The sequence below is a fragment of the Mastigoproctus giganteus genome, chromosome 8 (assembly GCF_048544385.1).
Source record: "Mastigoproctus giganteus isolate SK-2022 chromosome 8, ASM4854438v1, whole genome shotgun sequence".
NCBI classification, from domain to species: Eukaryota; Metazoa; Arthropoda; class Arachnida; order Uropygi; family Thelyphonidae; genus Mastigoproctus; species Mastigoproctus giganteus.
Window position 1 is genome coordinate 37,180,658 of NC_143582.1, and position 23,954 is coordinate 37,204,611.

Sequence of the window (23,954 nt, forward strand, 5' to 3'; positions counted from 1 at the left end):
AACATAAATTCTATTTGAGCAAGTGGTATATACTGGATTGTATAGTATGAACCAGAGCTATAATGCTCAATAAGTTCTACGTTGGTATCAATATATGTAAAAGAATAAGAGAAGTTTACCTCAATATGATACGTAGAACACTTCTGCATGATGCTCTCCAGAAATTAAAATGATAAAATTAAAAAATAATTAACGAAAAAATTGCAAAACGATTTTCCTTCCTTTTTTTTAGGTAGTTAGCCTTTTCGTTAAATTAATTTTTTACTTAATTTTTAATTGTGTTAATTTGATTTTTAATTATTTCTTACTGTAATGTAAGATTTTCGATTTTTTAATTGTTTCGTTTTAATTTCTGGAGAGTATCATACAGAAGTGTTCTACGTATCATATTGAGGTAAACTTCTCTTATAACCAATGAACTGGAAATCATTGGAAGTAGTTACCTCCATGGGTAGTTGAGACTGACAGGGGAAAAATTCAAAGATAGGATGGATCAGCACTTACAAGATGAGGAATATGCAAGGAGTTTATTTCCTTCTTATTTTTTATTTTGCCTTGCAGCAAAAGCCTAGATATTTCTTGCATCATATGAAAAATACTAACAGCAGTGTTGAAATAGCTTGATAAAAAATATTTCACATAGCAGTTCTTTTTTTCCCCTTTCTTTTCTCTTCTATCAGGGGGAAGCTGTATCCCATCCTTTGGCTACTGTCAAAGGAAGAAATATAGCTTGGGATTATTGCTCACTTTAGATAAATGTGTTCAATCCTCTTAGTACATGAATGATCCAATGCCCTGGGATCATAGTCGTAAGCCCCAACCTTACCCCAGAACCATTAAACTCTCCATGCAACCTCGAGTGACTGAAGACATTATGTCAGATATTTTTAAAAATAGACGCTAATAAAATATATAATTTAATAAGCCGCTACATAAAAAACGCAATGATGAAATAATTTCTAAAACTTTCCTTCCTTAAGGTGACCAAGCTTTGACTTCCGTCGTGTTCACAGGTAGGAATACTAATGTGCAATGTGTGCGTTCCCTACGATATTTATAGTTTACTCATTAATACGCATGCGTGTAAAAGCCCGTGAATCTGAGGTAAGAAATGCGCATCATATGTTAATTCAGTTATTTTGTATAATTGTGTTGTATGTTTAAAACCTTAGCCTCATTGAACAGGAAAGTGCGATTCTCATTTACGCATTGGAAAGACAGTTCTGACGGCTTGGCTCGTAATGCTCTAACAAACGCAGCATGTTGTTTAAGACGTGTGTCCAAAAGACACCTTGTCGATCCCAAACAAGAGGAATCACAAAATCCACACAAGATATTATATACGTCATGCATTTCTATGGGAAAAGAGGGAAGTACAGAACAATTTTTTAGTATGGAGTGAAGTTTCTGCGTTGGTTTCGCTATTATTTTGAATTCTGTATCTTTCAGAAGGATATTAAGTTGCCTGTACCATTTTTCAATTTATGGAATTGTAATAAAATGTTTTTTGTTAATTGTATTATTGTGTTCTATACTGTTCACCCTGTCTCTAACCTGTAGTCTAATACTGTTAATGGTGGTAAGAGGATATCCCCTATTTAAAAATCTATTTGTTAGTTCTTTGATTTCTATATTTAATGCAGTCTGTGTTGTAGTGTATTTATAAGTGTTAGTAAACTGATTAAATATAATGGAACGTTTGTAAGTAAATGAATGCTAACTACTATGATGCAAGAACATTCCTGTATTACTGTAATCCGCCTCTCTTGTAAGTGTAAAATTTAAAAACTGTGTCCCCCTCTCTTGTAAGTGTAAAATTTAAAAAATCAATCTTTCTAGTCTGTACATTCTCATTCTCCAACTCAAATTTCAACCTCCTACGTAAGTCATTGAAAGCCCCCAAGTCTGATAATCCATTGAAAGCCCTAGTCTGCTAATTCGTTATGATAAGGATGTCACCCAAATACTACCCATAAAATGTAATCCTAGGTAAAAATGGTGTCAAGTATATTTTATTTACACAAATCTCGGTGATTAGGCCATTAAGACTTAGCCCCATTGGTAAACCGAATATTCGTCTATAGACTTTATCTTGAAACGAGATGTAATTCGCTTGGAATAAAAGTTTAACCAAGTTAAAAATTTATTTTTTCGGAAACCTGGTCTGATTTATACTGTTGAAAAGGTCCCATATTGTGTCCAATGCACATTCTACGTTAACGTTAGTATATAATGATACAACATCCAATGAAAATAGTTTGTCCCCCATCTCCTATTCCACGATTCTTTAAATTTGTAAATAACGTGTCATAGTTTTTAATACTGAAATTCAGTACTTGTCTAAATGGCTTTATTATATAATGTAAGTGTGAGGCTAAAGGTGCAAACGCCGAGTTTTTATATGAGACTATAGGTCTAATAGGATGGCCAGTCTTGTGAAGTTTTATTTGTCCAAATAATATGAATATGTTACTTGTCCTCGCCTTAAGATGTTTCAGTTGCGCCATGGAGATATAATTCATTTTTCTTTATTCAGTAAGAGCTTTGTTATATTGTTTGACAAGATTTTTGAATACCATGATATCAACTTCTTGTTTTTCTGAATTGCAATGTCCTTATTTTCCCATAATTTTCTCAACGCTATACTTTTATTTTTGATTAACCTGGGTAAATATGGGTCCTTTGTGGTGTTTACTACTCTGTTAATCTGTTGGATTAACAATTCTTTGTGCAGACAATTAATTAATAATCCTATGTCCTTTAGACAATATTCTAATTCTACCACTACTTGTTTCTTTGGAAGTATGCATGGGGGTAAATTGTAATTCAATCCTTTTTCCTAAGTGTTACCTGATGTTCCGATAATTCATATAATGAAAGATTCCGTCACCCGTTTATAATTATCGGTGTTTTTTGTTTGAGTACGTGATGGTAGTGATCGTGAATCACGTGGATCTTGTCCGTATGTGGGCACGTTGTACTGTATCTGTAAGGGTAGGTGGCAAATATCATCCTGATTGACACTGATGTAATGTAACCCTACCATTCAAATATAAGGAGGTAGTATTGGACATGTTGCAATAGGGTTATTGGTTTCTCCGTAACGACATTGCGGTATTCGAAAATCTTGTCAAACAATATAACAAAGCTGAAGGCTAAACAAGGCTAAAGACAGTATAGAACACAATAATAGAATTAACAAAAAACATTTTATTACAATTCCATACATTGAACAATGGTACAGGCAACTTAATATCCTTCTCAAAGATACAGATTTCAAAATAATAGCAAAACAAACACAGAAACTTCACTCCATACTAAAAAATCGTTCCGTCCTTCCCTCTTCTCCCATAGAAATGCACAACATAGTATACAGTATCTCATGTAGAGATTGTGATTCCTCTTATGTGGGATCGACAAGGTGTCTTTTGGACACACGTCTTAAACAACATTCTGCGTTGGTTAGAGCATTACGAGCCATAGCATCAGAACTGTCTTTCCATGCTATAAATGAGAATCACTTTCCTGTTCAATGAGGCTAAGGTTTTAAACATACAACACGATTATACAAAATTACTAATTGTGGAAACCTTAGAAATGAGAATACAAAATAACCCGATTAACATATGACACCCATTTCTTATCTCGGCTTCATGGGCTTTTACACGCATACGTATTAACAAGTAATCTCCCATAAATATCGCAGGGAACACACATATATCGTGCATTAGTATTTTGGCCTGTGAACACAACGGAAGTTGAAAAGCTTGGTCCCCCTAAGGAAGGAAAGTTTTAGAAATTATTTCATCGTAATTTATTTTCATCGAGTTTTTTATGTAGCAGTTTATTATGTGATATATTTTATCAATGTCTATTTTTTTTAAATATCTGACAATGTCAATGAGCACCAGGATTAGTGGAGAAGTCAGAAGAAGAGTGTCATCTATAGTCACCTACAGTGAGCAATCAGAGAGAAAACTGGCTACCCAATAAGATGGGAACCTCTTTAGAAGACCTTTACACCAAACATGATCAAAAACTTTGGAAGGGAGGGATTTGTTGCCCCTTTTAAGAAGTGGCTAGAGATGAGCAAAAATTTTCATGCAGAAGTAAGAAGACAATGCAAAACAAGAAAGCTAGAAGAATAGGTTTTTGAAAAAAGTGAAGAAATGCTATAAAGATTGTTCTGAACTCTTCAAATATCCTCCAGCTGGAAGACCACCAGCAGGGACGTTGATATAAGAGATGGAAGAAAAGCAAGACTCTAGAATGAATAAGCTTTATCTTTAGCTGAAGACGCAACAGAACCATCAGGTTGTAACAGAAGTGGAAGTATATATACAGACACCAAAGTTGCAGCCAATAACTCTGGCAAGGGACCAAAAGGCTCAACTACCATTTAGAAAAGAAGCTTTCTACTTTCAGCCTGTTCAAAATCAAGTTTGGATTGAGCTAGAAAAGTATTACTTCTATGATTGTTTATTTTTATTTATATCATATAGTATTAACAACTCTGAAACCATTGTGCTAACTGCAGAAGTTTAGTGATTTTTTTTTATCTGACAAATCAGATAAACAAAACCATATGGCACTTAAAAATATAGCAGGCTGAATGGGAGAATTTCACATAATGACCATTTTTTTTTTATATTTTTTATTTTTTTTATTTTGGTAGTTGTTGGGGCATCGGCTTCTGTGGCCATAATGCACCTCCTAAGGTTTTTGCAGTACTTTGATCCGAACCCGCAACCTTTGGGTTTCCAGGCAGGCACTTTACCCACCCGGCTAGCCCGGTCGGCATATAATGACCATATGGAGTATAGTGTGGTGATTTCCGCCTTGTGAATCTCCAGACATCATACAGTGATGCACACATTTTAGTGATTATGATGCACACATTTTGGTGATTATGGTTTAAGCCAGCATGACTCTAAATACATTACCTGAATTCCTGTCAAAGTTGTAAACTTCTCTGACTTAAGTGGTCATACCAGACTATAAATAGGACATTTCTTTTCCTGTGGGTTATGCTCATGTCACCTGCACAATCAATCCACTTCAGAGCAGTAAATATTACTAAGCCCATTCATAAAAAGTTATGTGGCACGCATCATTACTTCAACACATTTTGACCACTGATCTGTTCACAGTCGCTGGATTTAAACAGCTCATTCATTACTGCTTCTGACCCAATTTCAGAATGATTTTTGAAAGGTATTTAAGAGCACATCATGGTCATAAAAATTTTATTTATGTGAAAATTTGTTTTCACCCCAAGGAATGATTCCTCCTCAGATTTACACTAATACACAGAAAAAATGTTTATCATAATCATCATTTCAGTTTTTGTTATCTCCTTATTGCATAACATTCCAATTTGTTCTTGAACCAGAACACTGACACATTGTGTGGCTACTGCTGTTGTTTGGTACAATTTGTAAAGTTGTTGGTGTCATTACTCCATAAAAGTACTGTATCTGTACTCCTTCCAAACAATGTTTTACAGTAGCATTAACCCTTTACTAATGCTTGATTTTAATATTTTGTTTTTAACAGTTTGTATGACTTTACAGAAAAATTATGATGGTTTCATTTTTATCGATGGCTTTCTCAAAGAAATAGTGGACAGTCAAATTAGAGTATTTTATATTGTTTGATTTTTATGTTTTCTTTCTGCCCACTTCCAACCTTTTTAAGTACACATTTCCACTCTGCATAATAAACAGCTGCATTCATGTTTCTTCAGTTATTATCAGTTTAGCTGAGTCCTAAAGTGATCAAAATAAGCAGCACCCATTGTAATACACACTTTTGCTCCTTAAATGTACTGCTGATGTAAACTAATATATATATATATATATAAAAAGAAAAGCCGCTTGTGCTACCTGCTCTAAAAGATTTTCTTCATCACGAGAGAAGTTCTTCAGTTCATCTGCTGTCTTGATCAGAACTGTGCCCTGAAATATGATTTAAAAAATACAGTTGCAGTCATACACATACTATTAAGTACTGAATCTAATAAAATTATGTGTGTGTGTGGTTGTCCTAGATAGGGCCTACACCCTCCCTTATGATAAATATGGATTTTAAAATATTTGGAGTGAGTTGACGGTTGAAATGAGAAGGTTCTTTGTTGTTGTTTTTTTTTCGGCTGATGCTATATAAGCTTGCTTTATTGCATCACTAATGTAAAAGGGGGAAAGTCTAAATATTTTAAATCAAAAGAGTTAAATTTAGAAGCTACTGAAGAGATTAGCTAAAAATCTGAAAGACAGAGTGAGAGAGACAGATATCAGATTTTAACAGTACACCTATATGTCAAAAGCACAACAATCCTAAGTAGCAGGAAAATAACTGGCAAAAGCAAGTAGAATATACAATAAAAATAATAATTTAGAAAAAATTAAGTGTCTATCATGACTAAAAAAACCAAAATAAAAGAATTTAGTCAAAAACAGAGAGGTCAGAACTACAAAACGAGACATGATCTAAAAATTGAAATATCAAATTAATAATAATCCAATGGTACGAAAAAAGATATCAACCAAGAATCTGATCCCTTCAAAAAGCTGCTAGGCCCACAACTGACAAGCAGTATTCAATAACTGCACAACCAAGAACTTATGTCACTTGTTTCAATGCCTGAACCATTTTTACTGATAAAATACAGAAAGGTAGAGAAAGACATCATAATGAAAACCAAAGCAAGGACTCACATAACATATGAATAAAAAGAACTGAGTGAAAATAAATTTTTAAAGACCATATACCACTACTACTGTAAACTAAAAAAAAGCAATTCTATAAAAGTAAGAATTATGAAGGCAGAAAGGATTCGTGGTTGACGTTAATCTTTTTTGCCTCTTTAGCAGTTTCTAACAATTTATTCCTTTAAGTCTAAAATGTTTTGGCTTTTGCTCTTTTACATCTAATATTATTTGTTTTTATACTAAAGCCTTATATTATTTTCACTGTTGCAGTTGTTTGATCTATTATTTACTTCTTTCTTTATATATTCAAATAATCATAAAGAACCAACCTTTGTCTCAGTTTGAACATTATCAAAAGGGCAAGTGTACACTACTACTTTGGCATTATCAGCACTTGCAATACTTCCTTCAACCTGTCTCTTGAATACCATTCCTTGGACCACTTCTGACCTATGGATTCCTGAACCCTATAAAAGGACATCAAATATTATACAATCAATACATGTAGACTGCTATTCTAAATTGTTTAAGTAAAATACATATGCAATCATTCATAAACTTTCCATTTGTGGAAGAGCTGTGCAATGCAGTTTCTCTGAAAAATACTTAAATGTCCATACATCATACATTAGAGATTTAAGTTTACAAAATGAACTTGGAGGGGGAGGGGAGGTTGTGATCCAAATTGGGTACTATTAGATTAGAAAAGAAATAAAAATGTCTTTATCTGTCCATTTTGTCAGATTTTAAAGAGTGCGGAAATCAAGAACATTAAAAAATATTCATATGAGGCTGCACTTCTTCCCATTACAGTCAGTCCTCGTATAACACGTGTTTACATTACACGAATTCAATCATACACGATTTATAAATAGGGGAACGATATCTTATATAACACGAACCGAATTCGCTTATGCACAATTCACCTTTGTGTTTACAAGAAATGGCAGTCGAACGCAGAATCACCCCAACCGAACGCAACACGATAGGAATGAAGAGAAGATTCTGAAAATGTATTTATGTTTCTTATATCAGTGAAGGGGAAACACATTTCACCATAATAACGTAAAAAAACCACACAATTGAAGCTATCGGTATTATCGCAAATGCAATTATATCGCGTTTACTACCAGTTTATAACAGATTCCACTAGCACAAACGCAACTGGAAATTGTTTTTATTATTTTATGGTAATAACCCCTAGAAATGTGCTTTAGTAAAATGTGAGGTGTTAATAGTGTGTCTCTGCCTTTACAGTGTTGTTTATTCAGCTGCTACACGCGTGCAGCTTTGTTTATGTGTATCAAGCTTGCCTCCTCGTTTTGCAATTGTGCTTTATTCCCTAAAAATGAGTAAAATACTTAAAAGGTGTGAAAAGGAAGCGTCCCGGTAAAGACACTGCAGATTCAGAGAGAAAAAGAAACGCAATATCGATAAACAGAGGCGGACTGGGTCAAAAATTCTTACCCGGGAAAATTTATAGTGGCCTCATACTATGGTTTATGGCCAAAATCACACTGGCCTCTGGCCCACCGGAGTTTTCCCGGTAAGGCTTATGGCCAGTCCGCCTCTGTCGATAGAGAAAAAATATGAAATTGTGAAACGCTTTGAGCGAAATGAAAGACCATGTGATATTGAACGTGCTACAGCCCTAAATGAGGCAACGCCGGGAATTACAAAGAATGCAGAGAAAATAAAAACAATTTTCATAGCAGGAACAGCTCAAAGTGTAATTAAAATCCATTAGATCAAGACACAAAGAATTGGAAGAGATGGAACGGCTGTCATCTGTTTGGATAAAAAATCAAACAAAAAACATGTTTGCTTACGATAGAAGCAAAGGCATTAGCAATATTTTATTACGTAATAGTTGTAATAAAATACGTATTTTATTACGATTATTTATTGTGGTGAGTAATGTTTTGGTTACAAATGTGTGTTCAATCTTGGGTGGTTGGCACCTAACCCTATTTTTCCCATAGGGCCTGTTGTTCGTATTGTACGATTTTGCATTGCACGAGGGTTTCTAGGAACACAACTATCGTGCTATACGAGGACTGACTGTACTTTGCTCCCTACGTGATCCCAAATCATCTGGCCAAATGGAAACTTTACTTTGACTGAATAGTCAGAGTGACAAGCTTTGTTAGATCTATTATGAATGTAGCATTTACCATCCAATCTATACTAGATTCATCAGAGAATATTATGGACTTCCACTGCACAAATGTCCAATCAGCTTGTTCTTTAGCCTGGTTAGTCATTTTTTCCTTGTGGATTTTGTCAACGAGGGCTTCTTAGGGCAGTTTTATCACTTGTATTTACCCCATTATGGTCCTTCCACCTGGACTTTAGGTCCATGGAACTTGCACATGCCTCAAAACTCTGTTCAGTGCTGCAGTACTTTTCTGTTTCACTCCATTCCAACATCTCCAGTCTCACATTTCTTTTTAAGTAACCTTGACAATGGACTGGTTACAGCCAACTTTTGCAACTATATGTCAACTAGAAAACCCCTCCCCATCATCAAGAGCAATAATTATGCTTTTCTTCACTGGGGTTAAGTGATGTATGCCATACCACTGCTGAACAGGAAGTGAAGACAGATAGCAACAGGTGGATGCTTTTATAAACAAGATAATGCAATATCACTATTTTTCCTATAGAAGGAGTTACTAAGGAAATATTAAAAGTTTAAGAGGGTGATGCAATTTATGTGGCCCGCACTGTATGTAATTTTAAAGCATTTCTGTACTTTATGCACTTCAAAAATATTTTTGAGTGAATTTTTGTATTTAATCATACTACCAACTCATATCTAACAACAAAAATAATTTTATTTATTTTTGCTAAAATAAAATGACATTCTTAACCCCTGAAGTTGACTAATCATATCTGGGACCAAGGAAGTGAGTTTCCAATACTGATTATGTTGTTCATGGAGTGGCTCTGGGCCTATTTTTAACCACCACCATCATCCAAATCTGTTATACTCAGTGGGCATACAGGATCCTATGGTAGTGCAGATCAGTCCTACTGGACCATCAGCCTTACATTAGCTATTTTTCTCCACAGTATTCTGTTTCCTGTTAGATCTGTATCCCTAGCCAGAATAAGCCCTCCTTTTTCTAATGCTTGCATTACACCATCAAGTCATCTTCATCTGGCCCTACCACTATTCATTTTGTTTCAAATATCTGTTTAGCTAAACTCCCTTCTCCCATCCTTTCTACATATCATACCAACTTAAGTTTGACTCACTAACCTTTGATTTGCTATTTGTTACAAAGATTAATTTTTTCCGTTTTTCTTCATTTGTAATATTTTTTAAGTATCTTAAAATAAGTTTTATAAAAATGAAGTACATAAATGCTTCTACATATTAATTTGTTCTCATTTTAACTTGATAGCTCAACATCAGAGTGAAATTGTCAAAATCAAATAAACAAATTCAATTACTTTTTTTGATAAAATAATATCCTCTCCACTATCTGCATATCACTTGATTCAATTTCATCAACTTCTGAAACTTAATTCCGGGGCATTTCTTTAATTTCGACTTGCAAAAATACAACTTGGGCAACTAAAGCTGAAGTGTGATATTTCCTCTGATTTTCAAAGCTATTTTCATGCTGTCACCTGTTATTAATGTCTAGTATTACTTGGAAACACTGATAACAGATGATATGATGTACTGGAAGAAGGACATTGTACATAAATGGGCAAATTGTTTGAAACACATGCATAACACATGATGTTATGCATTATTTCAATTCTGTAGAAACTGAAATAATGAAAACATGCATACTCAATATTTCTTTTGAAATGGAAAAAATTATTTTATGTCTTTTTTGTCTTAATAATGAAATCCACATTTCTAATTCTAAATATGAATTAGTCATTTTCATATTTCATGAAATTGTATTTGCTATTTAAAGAGAAAAGTTTTAACTTACTAAAATTTTGCATACTCGCACATTATCCACATTAAATGCTATCCTTTCAGGCAATATAGAAACTAAAAAAGAAAAAAATAATTATAAAACTAACTTTTAAAAAGAATACAATTTTTAGTAATCGTTATGTGCATTAGTTTTTATTTAAATATGGAGAATTTCAGTGCATTTAAAAAATAAATGAGAAAAACAACTAATCAATGTAAGCAGTAGAAATTATTTAAGCATTATGCAATAAAGTCTTTGATAGTCAAGGTTTTGATTTATCCAAATTAAAACCAGTAGTGCAGGAAAATCATCCTCAAGGGAGGGAACCCTTAACTATCGCAATTACAGTGAAGACTCCCATTTTAAAGAGACCATTGTGTTATACCAGTACACAGCTGTTACCTAGTAGCATGTGAACAATATTCACAATTAATGACAGTTAAACAGACAGAAAAAATAACATACAACATATGCATTTCTTCCTTTCACTTACAATAAAAATAAAGAGAAATCCACTGTTAAATGAAGGTCCTCCTTCTACTGGCGGGGCATGACAATATGGCAACTGTGAACACTTTGATTACATTTCATAAATTCCATTTAGCTAACCGAGTGAAGTACATACTGCAATAATTCTTTTGAAATGGAAAAATTTCTACTGAAAATTTCTACTTATTTTTGAGACTACTATAGAAAGAGAATAGTAATTATTGCACAAGATTAATGTAACTATTAGTGTACTAATGCAATGTACCTTATCAAGATAGTCTAAAACAATTTTAAATCAAATCAAATAATAATAATAAAAAAAAAATAAAAAAAAAAAATCAAATGCAATGCCTCACCTCTAGAAGTGTAATACCTCCACAACCACCAAATCTGGATACACAATGAAAGTAACAAATAAACTAAATTCAAAATTAACATATACCATGGCCACCACCCTTTATAGTTGCTTGAGTCGATTCCACCAATTAACAGGCCTAAACCATATAGTAATTAATAAATCAATAATTTATAATAAAGTTCTTTAAGGTAAACAAAATGACAGAAAAAGTTTAAACATAATAACGAGAATGAGGGATAGTCTTGAGCCTCAAATTAAAAAGGAGAGTGGCACTCTTCCTTTGATGGATGTGAGGGTGCATATCCTTGAACAGAGGATTGGGTATTTGCACTAGAAGTGTCACTTCAGTTTTTTTTTTTTTTTTTTTTATGATTTATTTTCATTTTACTGTTAGGATATCTTGATACTCAGGCAACAGAAATGCACCTTGCCAAGCACAATTAACCCTTACCGCTGTATTAATTTTGTGGTATATATATTTCTTTTTTTTTCTAGAATATTCTTGGAGACAACCAAATTTTTGTTTTGTATTAAAGTTGCTACTTACTTTCATTATTCTTGACAACTCAATTTACAAATGAAATGCTTTTAGTAAGTAAAGTAATTAAAATATACAATTATATGCAAAATAAAACTCGCATCAATATTGAAGATATATAGTAATACAAGGAACCATGTTCTGTAACTAAAAACATGCTCAATCTTACAAAAAATATACATTTAAATAAGTATCCCTGCCCTAACCATTAAACTTTATTTATAAAAAAAAAATAAACAAATAATAAAACATTTTAAAAAAAAGGATATAATGCAGTGATCAATTTACGTAACATTTAGGTGGGCTAGCACAAATACTCTGCAAATGAAAACAGAAGGCAGAGATCAAAGTGAAAAATATCAAAGATAATAGAATAGGTATATCAAGAAAATTAAACATTCAAAAAAGGTCAGAACATGAAAAAATACAATCCCATGGTCTGGATATAATACAGACAGATATGCAAGGAGATAGAATTCGATGAGAGAGTTGGGGGTCTAAGTAGACAAGAAGAAACTGTTAAGAAAGTAGACCAGATATTATCACAGTATCTATCTAACCAAATATAATGGAAGCAAAATCACACAAAAGAATGCATAAGGGCAAGGGTAAGCAAGTATACATTATATGAAAAAAGAAAAAAAAAAAAAGTTAGAAAATAAAACATTCAATGCATATCTGTCACATACACCACCTATGCACAGAGAAGCCAATTCTAAAAGGTGTGATAAAAAAAATAAAAAATATATATTAACTGAATTTTGTATTTGGTGATTTATCTAATACCATATACACATATGCACCTGTTATTTATTACACAGTCAGATACATGCAGTTTCTAATACCGGTCGGTGTATATTATAACTACAGAAATATGTTTTCACAGGCCAATAGACAGAACCCACCATTTAAGATCAATTACAGGCAGTTCTCGCTTTACGAGTTTCTTTTCCTTTTTTTTTTTTTTTTTTTTTTTTTTTCAAAGTATTAAGTATCAACAAAATCGAAAATATGAACATTAATTGCAAAAAATTAATGTTAAACATTCATAAATATCGCATTTCAAACCACGCGCGTAGTTATACAATACAGTGTACCCAGCTTTACAATATTAATCCGTTCCAGAGACACCATCGTATTGTGAACCCAATAACACATTGTTTTTTGGCAATTTGTTCCACAACCTCAGAAGTAAAAATTTTCGCTATATAGGTGAAAAGGTAGTCGTTTTTATAGTGCAAATTGTATTAGTTACCAATTCAAATTTGTTTGTTTTTTTTAGTTGTTGGCACGTCGGCTTCTATGGCTATAATGCACCTCCCAAAGTTTTTGCATTTTACTCTGATCCAAGCCCGAGGCGGGACTCGAACCCGCGACCTTTGGGTTGCCAGGCAGGCACTTTACCCACCCGGCTAGCCTGGTCGGCACCAATTCAAATCAATAAAATGCACTACACTTTCATCATTATCATATGTTCTGTTATAAGAACCAATTTTGAACGCCTTTGTGACATTTTTCTAAAGCACATTTCTGGAGGTCACGACCATAAAAAAATTTGCACTTTCTGGTTTATTGGGCTTTTCTGTTACTGCAAGCAATTATAAACGGGTAGTAAACTTGATGTTATTGCATTTGCAAAAATACCGATAGCTGGAATTGTGTGGTTTTTTGCGTTATTATGGTGAAATGTGTTTCCCCTTTACTGAAATCTTCGATCGTATAAAAAACAAATTTTCAGAATCTTCTCTTCATTCCTTTTTTTTAAAGCTTCGTAAACGTGTTACTCTGTGCAAATCGTGTTTGCGATTTATGCGTTCCATTAAAAAATGCTTATGAATCTATTGAAATTTATAAAGAAAATAGAAGATTATCTTGGAAACAAACACCTCTTGAAGCATTTCTGAAGAAGACAACTCCTTGTGCAAGAAACCAACGAGTGCCGAGCCAATAATAAGTGATCAACGAATGTGCATTTAGTCAATGATGAAGAATAAACATTCTTTAAAATTTGTAAGTCATAAGTAATTTCTTTATTAATATAATTTTGCTTGATTTTACAGGCTATGTTTTAATTTCTTTGGATAAATCAATCATTGTTTAAACATAAATTAATTAGCTAACTAATTTCATTGTTGAGAACGTAACCCCTATTTTAACATCATGTCTATGGGATTTAATTCTCGCTTTATGATCACGCGGTAGGAATGAATTAACTCTTAAAGTCGAGAACTACCTGTAATTGCAATCACTAGTAGGGGAAAGGGGGGGGGTGCCTTTAAAGAAATTCTATCTGTCATCACTACAACTTGAACCCAGATCTTTCCAAATGATAACTGGCAAAACTACTATCCTATCACAGAAAGTAATAAGAATGAAATGTAATTTACCTAATAGTTATATGTATTTCAGGTACTAATTTAGAATTTATCTGCTGAAAAATATCACAGATGCTAAATTTTAATTATATCTGTCAAAAAAAAAAAATAAAATAAAATAAATTAAAATTTAAAAAAATAATAAAATAAATAAATAATAAGGGATTAAAAATAACAAGGAACTTACTGCAAGCTTCTGAAATCAGTTTAGCTAGAAAATCTTCATTACCATACTGTTTGCTCATAATGGCAGTTTTAAGGCCTTTCACAACTTCATTTACATTCCTGACATCTTCAACTTCAAAACAAGTGAGGTCTAAAAGTAAGAAAAAAGGATATATATATTTGAACATTTGTGAACTTGCCTAAAAAAGATGGGTTTGAGGAACAAGCTAACATAATAATACACAATTACAAGTACATTAAGGTACAGACAGGTTGAGGACCATTCACAGAGATGACAAAGGCATACTGCTGCCACTCTGGTGGCAAGTAGTGATGGACAAAATTGAAAAATCATAATCAATTATTTTGATTATATATATATATATATATATATATATACAGTGCTTTTTTTTTTTTTTTTTTTCCTGTATAAAAATATGTGCCGGTACTCATTCTTTGCTATCAGGAAAAATTGAAAATTAAAAAAAGGATATGAAAAGTACTCTAAATATACTGAGTGCCGGGCACTCATGATGAAGGGTCCGTAGTCACGAATGGTTGTTAGTGTAGTATCTCAAATAGAGAGCTTTATGGTAACTGAAAAAAGTTTCTAGTACCCTGGCTTGGTCTAAAACTGAGAAACTAATGAAAACGTTGTCTATTTGAGTCTTTCCAGTTGTTGTGAATGACAAGGGTGGGAGAAGCGGCTCCGACTTCTTCCTAAAGAAGCGACTGGCAGGTGAGGGGCGTACAAGACCCCATCATTGCAGCCTCAACACCGGCTCTCTGAGTATCACCTTGCCGGGACAACTCCAGCCTTGAAATTTGTTAAAAAAATACTTCTCGTCGCAAAATTCATAAATGACCTTTATAGAATTATTAACTAACTATTTAGCAACGTTTTTGTAACCAAAAGGAGAGTAACTTAATACAAAGGAGCGTGCTATCGAAGTGCAATAAAAATTTGGTTTTTTAATTTTAACACAAAAAGTAAATGATAGATTTCAATCAGAATAGTTTTCCCTTGATAAGCATCGAATAACGCATAGCTAATGTGATTTTTAAATTTTTAGCTCCATTAGTGACGTAAATAGAGGGGGGGGGGGACACAAAAATTACTCACATTTTCCTGTCTGGGCACTGCCATTTTTAATTATATTTTAAACATACTCACTGAGCTCTTTCCAACGGTGTATAATAAGCTGTATGTTGTTGACATTTTGTCCCCACCACACCTTACCCCCCATTTCTCAGACAAATTTTTGTCAACAACGATCAATACGGCGTTATGTTGGCCAACACGATGTACAAACCCATGCAAAATTTAAAGTCAATAGGTTGAGTGGTTTCAGAGATACAATGCTGTAACAGATGGACGGACAGACAGACAACTGAGTGGCATTTATAAGGGTCTTTCGTTAGATACGGACCCTAAAAATAATTTCATAATAAAGTTTTTTGTGGAATATTCCAAATTTTTATTAAGTTCTTGTCTGACACCCTACGCTGACTTCTTTTCTTACTGTTTGTGTCTATTGCTGAATGACGTTTCTGAAGCAGGTCAGCGGAGTAGTGAAGAAACTGTTTTGTCATCAACGAAGCTCTGGTTGGGCTGAAGGTTAGATTCATTTGTAAAAATCCATGTTCACATTCATCGATGAAATTGGTATTGTATTCAGAGCATCCATCAAATGCTTCAATTCTTCCAAAACTGTCTTTTCAATTAGGTATTCCCGAAATTGACAAATTGCATCTCTTTCATTTAAATGTAACCTAATCGGCAATTTTCAAACTTCATTTTCACCAAATGCCAACATTTCATGTTTAGAAGATTTAATACTTTTGTTGTCCTCATTTTCCTTCTCTTGTCATCAATATTGTCACTAGTTCTCTGAACTACATGTAGTTAAATTTGAATTTTTTTTTCTATTCATTTTTTTTTTTTTTAAACTACCAAAATGTCAGTGTCATTTGGATATTCAGGTACTGTGACCATGTAAACAGAGATAGGGAAAATTTACAGGAAAATGTGGATAACGCACTTCCGCGAAACAACAGATGATTATTTGTCAGAGTAAAAGTAAATCACTCTCTCCTAATTCTCGAACGGGATGGTTACAGTTGATTCACAGCAGTGTCCAACTAAAACAGCATTTTAAATTTTGTTAATTATCAAAAAAAATTTTTTCCCATTAAATGTAATTGTGTTAAATGTAAATTTTTGAATATTTTCAATTTTACTTTTACACTCAACAAGATATGGAAAATGTAACACACTAAAGAAATCTAACTGAATTTTTTTTTCAATATGGCCCCTGTACAGGAAGAGTTTGGACACCACTGCAGTAGAAGGTGGATCAGAGCCCACTGGGAATACCCCTTGATCTTCTCATTGTTGACCAGCATGACTTCTCCATATGAGGGACAGGTGGTTGGATAGGTTTTTCCAGGTACCACTAAGTTGTAGAATGGTAATCCCTTTAGCTCTCTTAATTTGCATAGCAGCACTAATTGCCTAAAGGCCAGTAATGCGAACAGTGCGTACCGAGTTAATTCTCTCCTAATCCGTTCACTATATGAAAATTTTCTTCGCTCAATGGAAAGTATATTAAATGCAGAACTAACTTCCAAGGGGAAGTCAAAATAATTCGCTATAAAAGGAGTTCATTTAACAGAGGTCCAACTGAGTAATTTAGAATTATAAAAATAGTTATATAGTTTTATATAGGAAATATCTTAACAATAGGCAGTGAAAAATGCAAATTTAGTTAAATAATTTTAAACTTATTTGAATAGTAGGTAAACATGTGAAAATAATTTACGGAATACAGTGAATTCCGGTTAATTGGGGCAGCCTTTTATTTGGGGCAAATCTTAAAAAAACAGAACCCAATCAAGAAAATAGCCAGGATTTACTTCGCTTAATTGGGACAGAATGCCGTTTAATCGGGGCAGGAGACTGCAGCACTGAAGATTACCCTACAATTGTCTCCAACTGTACCACGTAGTTCGGTCGGATTTCTGGAGGTCACAACCATAAAACAATAAAAACAATTAGCAGTCACCTGTTTATTGGGCTTTTGTGTTAACTTGATAGTAAACTTGATCTTACTGAATTTGCGATAATACCGACAGCTGGAATTCTGTGGGTTATTATGGTGAAATGTGTTTACACTTCTATGGAATCTTCAATCATATTAAAAAAAATAATTTTCAGGCTCTTCTCTTCATTCCTATTTTTAAAGCTTCGTAATTTTTTACTCCATTCTCACTTGCGCATATTGTGTTACTTGCAATTTGTGTGTGCGCGGTGTTCTTTGTTATTGATTGCTTATCTTTTTACTGTTTTAAATATTAACCCCCACCCACAAATGACATTGAACAGAAATGTCAACTAGTTTAGTTAGTATGTACATATTACATATATAATATTGGTGTTTAGATACACCATAGATAACTCTTAATAAACTACAAAGTAGTTGTTGTAGGCATCATTTGTAATGTGAGAAACAATATGAGAAACAGCAAATGATGCCTACAACAACTACTTTGTAGTTTATTAAGAGTTATCTATGGTGTATCTAAACACCGATATTATATAGATACCAAACTCTTAAAGTATTATGCCTTGTGCATTTATTTATTTTAAATAAGTACATATTACAGTACGTATTAATTATTCCGATTATCACGTATATCCTTCCGAATTTCACGTATCATTTAATTTTTTAATTGGTAAGGTAATAAAGGGTAAATTTGCACTTAATATATCTTTACTTTTATAGCCTGTGGATAATATTCCTCCTATTTTCGCTAATTAGAATCGCTGTTTAATAGAATTAAAATTCAATTCACAAACGTGATCACAATGACCGGCGCTTATTACACATCATATAGTGAACGGTACTTTACTATGGTGAGTTCGTCGTAACGTGATTTGATTGTACAGTGAACCAATTGTAAAGGGGGGGGGGGTTACATTGTATTTTTAACTATTTACGTGAAGGGGGTTACATTGTATTTTTAACTATTTACGTGAAACTTCGGATAATTGGGGCAGCAGCATAATCAGGCCAAAATGCACTAGTCCCAATGTGTCCCAAATAACCGGAATCGATTGTATTACAAATTTTAAAGTGCACTGCATCCAAATGTCACACGTCCTGTTAATAAAGGTGCCGGTATGCCTTACCATCCCAAAAAAAGCACTGTATATACATATATATCATTTGAATGATATTATTCAAATGATATAAATGAATGATTAGTAGTCAGTGACTACTGATTATTCTCATTATTAAAATCTCTCAATTATTAATCATTTGATTATGGAAATCAGTCAGTTATTCCCATCACTAGTGACAAGCCAGGATGGTGCTCACCGGCATTTTTGCAGAGACAGAGAGCACGACTTCATGAAATATAGTATGGCAGTGTCTACTTATCTTCATTAGAGATGATGAAATTAGTATCCATAAGCTCATGCATTCCACACACCTGAAAATATTCTGACCCACATGCTTCAGTTGTTCTAGATATGTTGACCACTACATTGATTGATTGATTTAGTTTTTAATGGCACATTGGCAACTTAGGTCATAATGCGCCAAGTCAAAGTTAAAAGGCTACTATACAATTTGGTAGCCTAGGCTACCACGTCGAGCAATTAACTATTATGTAATAAAGGTATAAAGTAAAGTAAAAATATAAAACTTAGATCTTTGTATAAAAATTAATAGAGTGTAAAAAGTTAAAAACGTCAAACATGTTGTCTCTGTCACCTAAAATCTGACTGAGTGTAAATGGTTCAGTCAAATTATTGAAAGCGGTAAAACACAAGCGTTGTTCTTCTATAAAAACAGGACATTCTATGAAAAGATGACGGAAGGTTAAAATAATGTTACACATCTTGCACACATAGGTGGGTCATCCGCCCTCAGCAAATAGGAATGTGTTAGATGACTATGACCTATGCGGAGCCGAGCAAGAACAACTTCCTCTCTATGAACCCTGCGTAGACTGGACTGCCATTGCGTAATTACAGGCTTAATGTGATGTAGTTTATTTGTGGCCTGTCCGTGCCAAGAATCTTGCTATTGGGAATATAATTTAGAGCGTATTATTTGCCTGTAGTCTGTACAGGGGACTGACAGGCAATGATTATCCAGGGAAATGGCTGATTTGGCAGCGGTATCAGCTAATTCATTTCCCCGGATCCCAATGTGGCTTGGGATCCAGCAAAAGCGAATATCAAATTCTAATTCCACGAGAGAAAAAAGAATCTGCCGGATCCTGGACAGGATCAGATGAGGGTTAAACCTCACCGATACTAGAGCCTGTAACACGCTCAATGAATCACAATAAATCATATACCTTTGGCAGTTGTTATTTTTAATGTGATCTAGGGCTGTTTCTATTGCACGCAACTCTGCAGTATAAATGCTAGCTTCTGGTTGGATCTTATTGGATAAAGTTTTGTGAGAGAACACAACAGCAGATCCCACATAACATTCTAACTTTGAGCCATCTATATAGACTGGTAGAAAGTCAGAATACTGCTGTCTATGTGATACAAAGAGTTGCTGGTAGACAGATGGTGGAGTTGTAGCCTTCTCCCAGATCTTAAGGGAGAAGTCACAAGTTGGAAAATAGGCAAGCCAGTGTGGAAGGAATTGCCTTGGTGACTGGGCAACATTGTCTACCGTCAAGTCTAGTTCATTCAACAGCCCTTGAATCCGAATACCAAAAGGTTTGTTGGCAGTCCGACTGTTGTAGAGGTTTTCCCAGAGCGGCTCAAAAACGGATGGCCACGTGGGATGATCGGGCAGGGATTTTAATTTGAAGGCGTACTGTAAGGACAACTGCTTATGTCGAAGAGACAGAGATGGTTCATTCGCTTCAACGTAAAGGCTTAGGATGGGAGATGTGCGAAACACTCCAGTGGCTGTCCGGATGGCCTGATGGTGGATTGGATCTAACCACCGAAGTGCACTATCTCTAGCAGAACCATAAACCTGAGACCCACAATCGAGTTTGGAACGGACAAGTGCTCGGTAAAACGATCTGTGCCCCATGAAGTTGACGAAAGGGCACGAAGGATGTTAAGCCCTTTAACACATCTTGTCCTAAGCTGACAAATATGTTGTAAAAATGTCATCTTCTTGTCGAAAATAAGTCCAAGGAATTTGAATTCTGCTACAACTGGGATGTTGTTTTGCCCAAGCCTTAATTCTGGGTCAGGATGAAGATTACGTTTGCGACAGAAGTGTACACAAACAGTCTTCTGTGATGAAAATCTGAACCCATTAGCCAAAGACCAAGCTGTAATGTGATCAATTGTTTTCTGCAGTTGCCTTTCAATGACCCTCATATTGCATGAATGACAAAATATAGTAAAATCGTCAACATACAAGGCATTTTTCACCATGGGAGGAAGTTGTTCTGTGATAGAGTTCATTTTGATTGCAAAAAGCGTGACACTTAGGACGGATCCTTGTGGGACTCCCTCCTGCTGACAAAATACTCGAGAGAGTGTGGATCCTAAACGGACTTGAAATTGGCAATTTGAAAGAAAGTTTTTAATAAAAAGAGGAAGGTTACCTCTAAGACCAAAGTTATAGAGGTCTTTTAATATTCCAAATCGCCAGGCTGTGTCGTACGCTTTTTCAATATCAAAGAAAACTGCTACCAAATGCTCGGATTTAATAAAAGCATCACGAATGGACGTTTCCAATCGGATTAAATGATCCAGAGTGGATCTATTTCTTCGGAAGCCGCACTGTGTCCTGGAAAGCAGACCATTTGTTTCTAAATACCATACAAGGCGAGAATTCACCATTCTTTCCAGGATCTTGCACAAACAGCTTGTCAGAGCAATAGGACGGTAGTTACTTGGATTTCTAGGATCCTTTCCTAGTTTTGGGAAGGCAAGAACGATTGCTTTCCACCAGGAATCCGGAAATTGTTTATTAAGAAAAATTCTGTTAAACAAAATTAAAAGGTGATCCTTAGATTGTGGTGAGAGGTGTTTTAACATTTCGTAGTGGATGTCATCAGGCCCCACAGCACTTGCATGCGTGAGAAAGAGTGCTGCATTTAACTCCTCCTGTGAAAAGGGCTTGTTATACGATTCAAGCCCTTTTAAATAGAAGTTCAGTGGGTTTTTCTCGTTTTTCTTTTTCAGGGCCAAAAACTCTGCGGGAAAAGATGTTATTGCAAATGTTTCCCCTAGAGTATTTGCAACTGCAGTTCGATCTGCAATTGGACATCCGTTGTGCTCGAGGATCACTGAAGGGCATGGTGGATATTTTCCCTTCATTTTCCGGATCTTATCCCAGACTACTTTTGAGCTAGCAGTCTGAGTTATGGAAGATGTAAAACGAATCCAAGATTTCCTTTGGCTCTGATGTCGTACATAACGCGCTTTCGCACGTGCACATTTAAATGATATTAAATTTTCAGTCATGGGATATCGGTGGAATATCCCCCAGGCTTTGTTTTGTGCTTTTTTTGCTGCTGTGCATTCGGAATTCCACCAAGGTTTGGGAAATAGTGGGAACCGGCTGGATGATTTTGGGATTGCGATTGCAGCTGCTTGGACAATCGTTTCTGTGACATACATGACTGCTTCATTGATTGGCTCCTGACTGACTGTAGCGATGTCAAGATTTGCCAGATGTTGAAAGGCATTCCAGTCAGACTGATCAATTTTCCACCGTGCTAAACAAAAAGGCAGACACAGTCTACCACTAGTTAGGGTGGCTATCACGGGGAAGTGATCGCTTCCATATGGGTTTTCTTCTACCTCCCAAGTAAGTGAAGGAAGGAGAAAAGGGGAGCAGATAGAAAGATCAATGGCAGAGAATGTACGGGTAGGCATGTGGAAGAAGGTGTTTGTTCCCACATTTAGGAGGGAGAGGTCATTGTCAGTGAGCATATGCTCTATGACTCGTCCCCTTCCATTGATGTCCATTGAAATTCCCAAGAATTAAACAAAGGGAAGGCAATTGCATGATAAGATCATCAAGGTCTTTCTGGGAAATGTCAATCCCAGGTGGCAAATAAACAGAGCAGACAGTTAATAAGAACCCCACTGTAAGGCGAATTGCTACAGCCTCAGTGCTAGTTGTAAGCTGCAAAGGCTGAAATGGGATCTGGTTGCCAACGAGGATTGCGACTCCTCCATGAGCAGGACCATCTACAATTCTATCCTTACGAATGACGGTAATGTTATGCATGGCGGGGTCATCATTTTCCTTTAAATAAGTCTCCTGTATGCAAAAGCAAGCTGGTTTGTGCTTTTGCAGAAGTGCCTTGATGTCATCAGTATTTTGCCGGAATCCACGACAATTCCACTGTAGGAATTTAGCCATTATTTGGACTTGGTGGGTCCATCAGGTGGCTTCCGAGGTGTTGAGGGCTTAATTTTGTCAGTTTTGGATTTATCTTTCCTGGGGAAGTGTGGATGCTGTCCTGTGTCCATTTCTTCCTCCGCAAAGCGTTCCAAGACTGACTCATCATGTACCTCCTTGGTCTCGACATCCATTATTTCTTGCCCTGAAGTGGGCAGTTCACTTTTCTGTGATGTTAATTTAGTGTTCGCTGTTGTTAATGCTGGAGCACTGGGAGGTACCGATATTGGAGTGGCAACTGACTGCGATTTTTGGGTGGGCTTTTGTGAACTCAATAAATAGCGAGCAATGGGAGTAAAAGAGTCCCTTGGGGGTAGAGTCATATCAGTTTGGGTCCCAATGGTAATTTTACCAGAAACTTTCTGGGCGTACGAAGCCTTCCCACTATTTATTGGTTGGATGCGTTTTCTGGCCTCTGGGTAGGAGATGTTCAGCTCCGTTTTTAATTTTTGAATTTCCTTTTCATCTTTTCACCGCTGGCATGCTCGAGAGTATGCAGGGTGCTCTCCTTGGCAGTTAGTACAATTAGGCTTAGGAGCTAGACATTCCTTGCTCTTGTGATCTTTAGCACCACATCGAGCACAGGCAGGGTTACCACGACAAGCTGTTTGTGAGTGGCCGTACTTTTGACATTTAAAACACCTCAGTGGGTTTGGAACGTAAATCCTCACTGGGCAGTTTAAATACCCTGCCTTGATGGAACTTGGAGGCCGTGGGGTGTTAAATGTTAGGATGAGAACTTGGGTAGGGACAAGATTCCCATCCTTTCGCATGGATATTCGCTTCACAGCTGTCACTCCTTGTTCTTTTAATTCAGAGCAGATCTCTTCTTCAGAAACGTGAAGAAGATCCCACTCTGATATGACACCTCGTGACGAGTTCAGAGTTTTATGAGGGGTTACGATGATGGGTATTCCCCCTATAGATGTGGCTTTCAAAATTTTTTTCAGCATTCTTTGTATTT

The 23,954-nt window shown here is 35.2% G+C and overlaps 1 protein-coding gene across 1 annotated transcript in view; it reads right to left on the reverse strand.

The window, feature by feature from the left end:
- The window catches only part of CCT8 (chaperonin containing TCP1 subunit 8), a 120,166-nt gene that overhangs the window by 40,826 nt on the left and 55,386 nt on the right, over positions 1-23,954 (reverse strand). Inside the window, exons 6-9 of the mRNA XM_090379859.1 lie at positions 14,602-14,730; positions 10,667-10,728; positions 7,040-7,177; positions 5,886-5,957 (exon numbers count right to left, since the gene is read on the reverse strand). Coding sequence (XP_090235985.1) covers positions 5,886-5,957; positions 7,040-7,177; positions 10,667-10,728; positions 14,602-14,730 — 401 coding nt within the window. The remainder of the gene's footprint in view (positions 1-5,885; positions 5,958-7,039; positions 7,178-10,666; positions 10,729-14,601; positions 14,731-23,954) is intronic.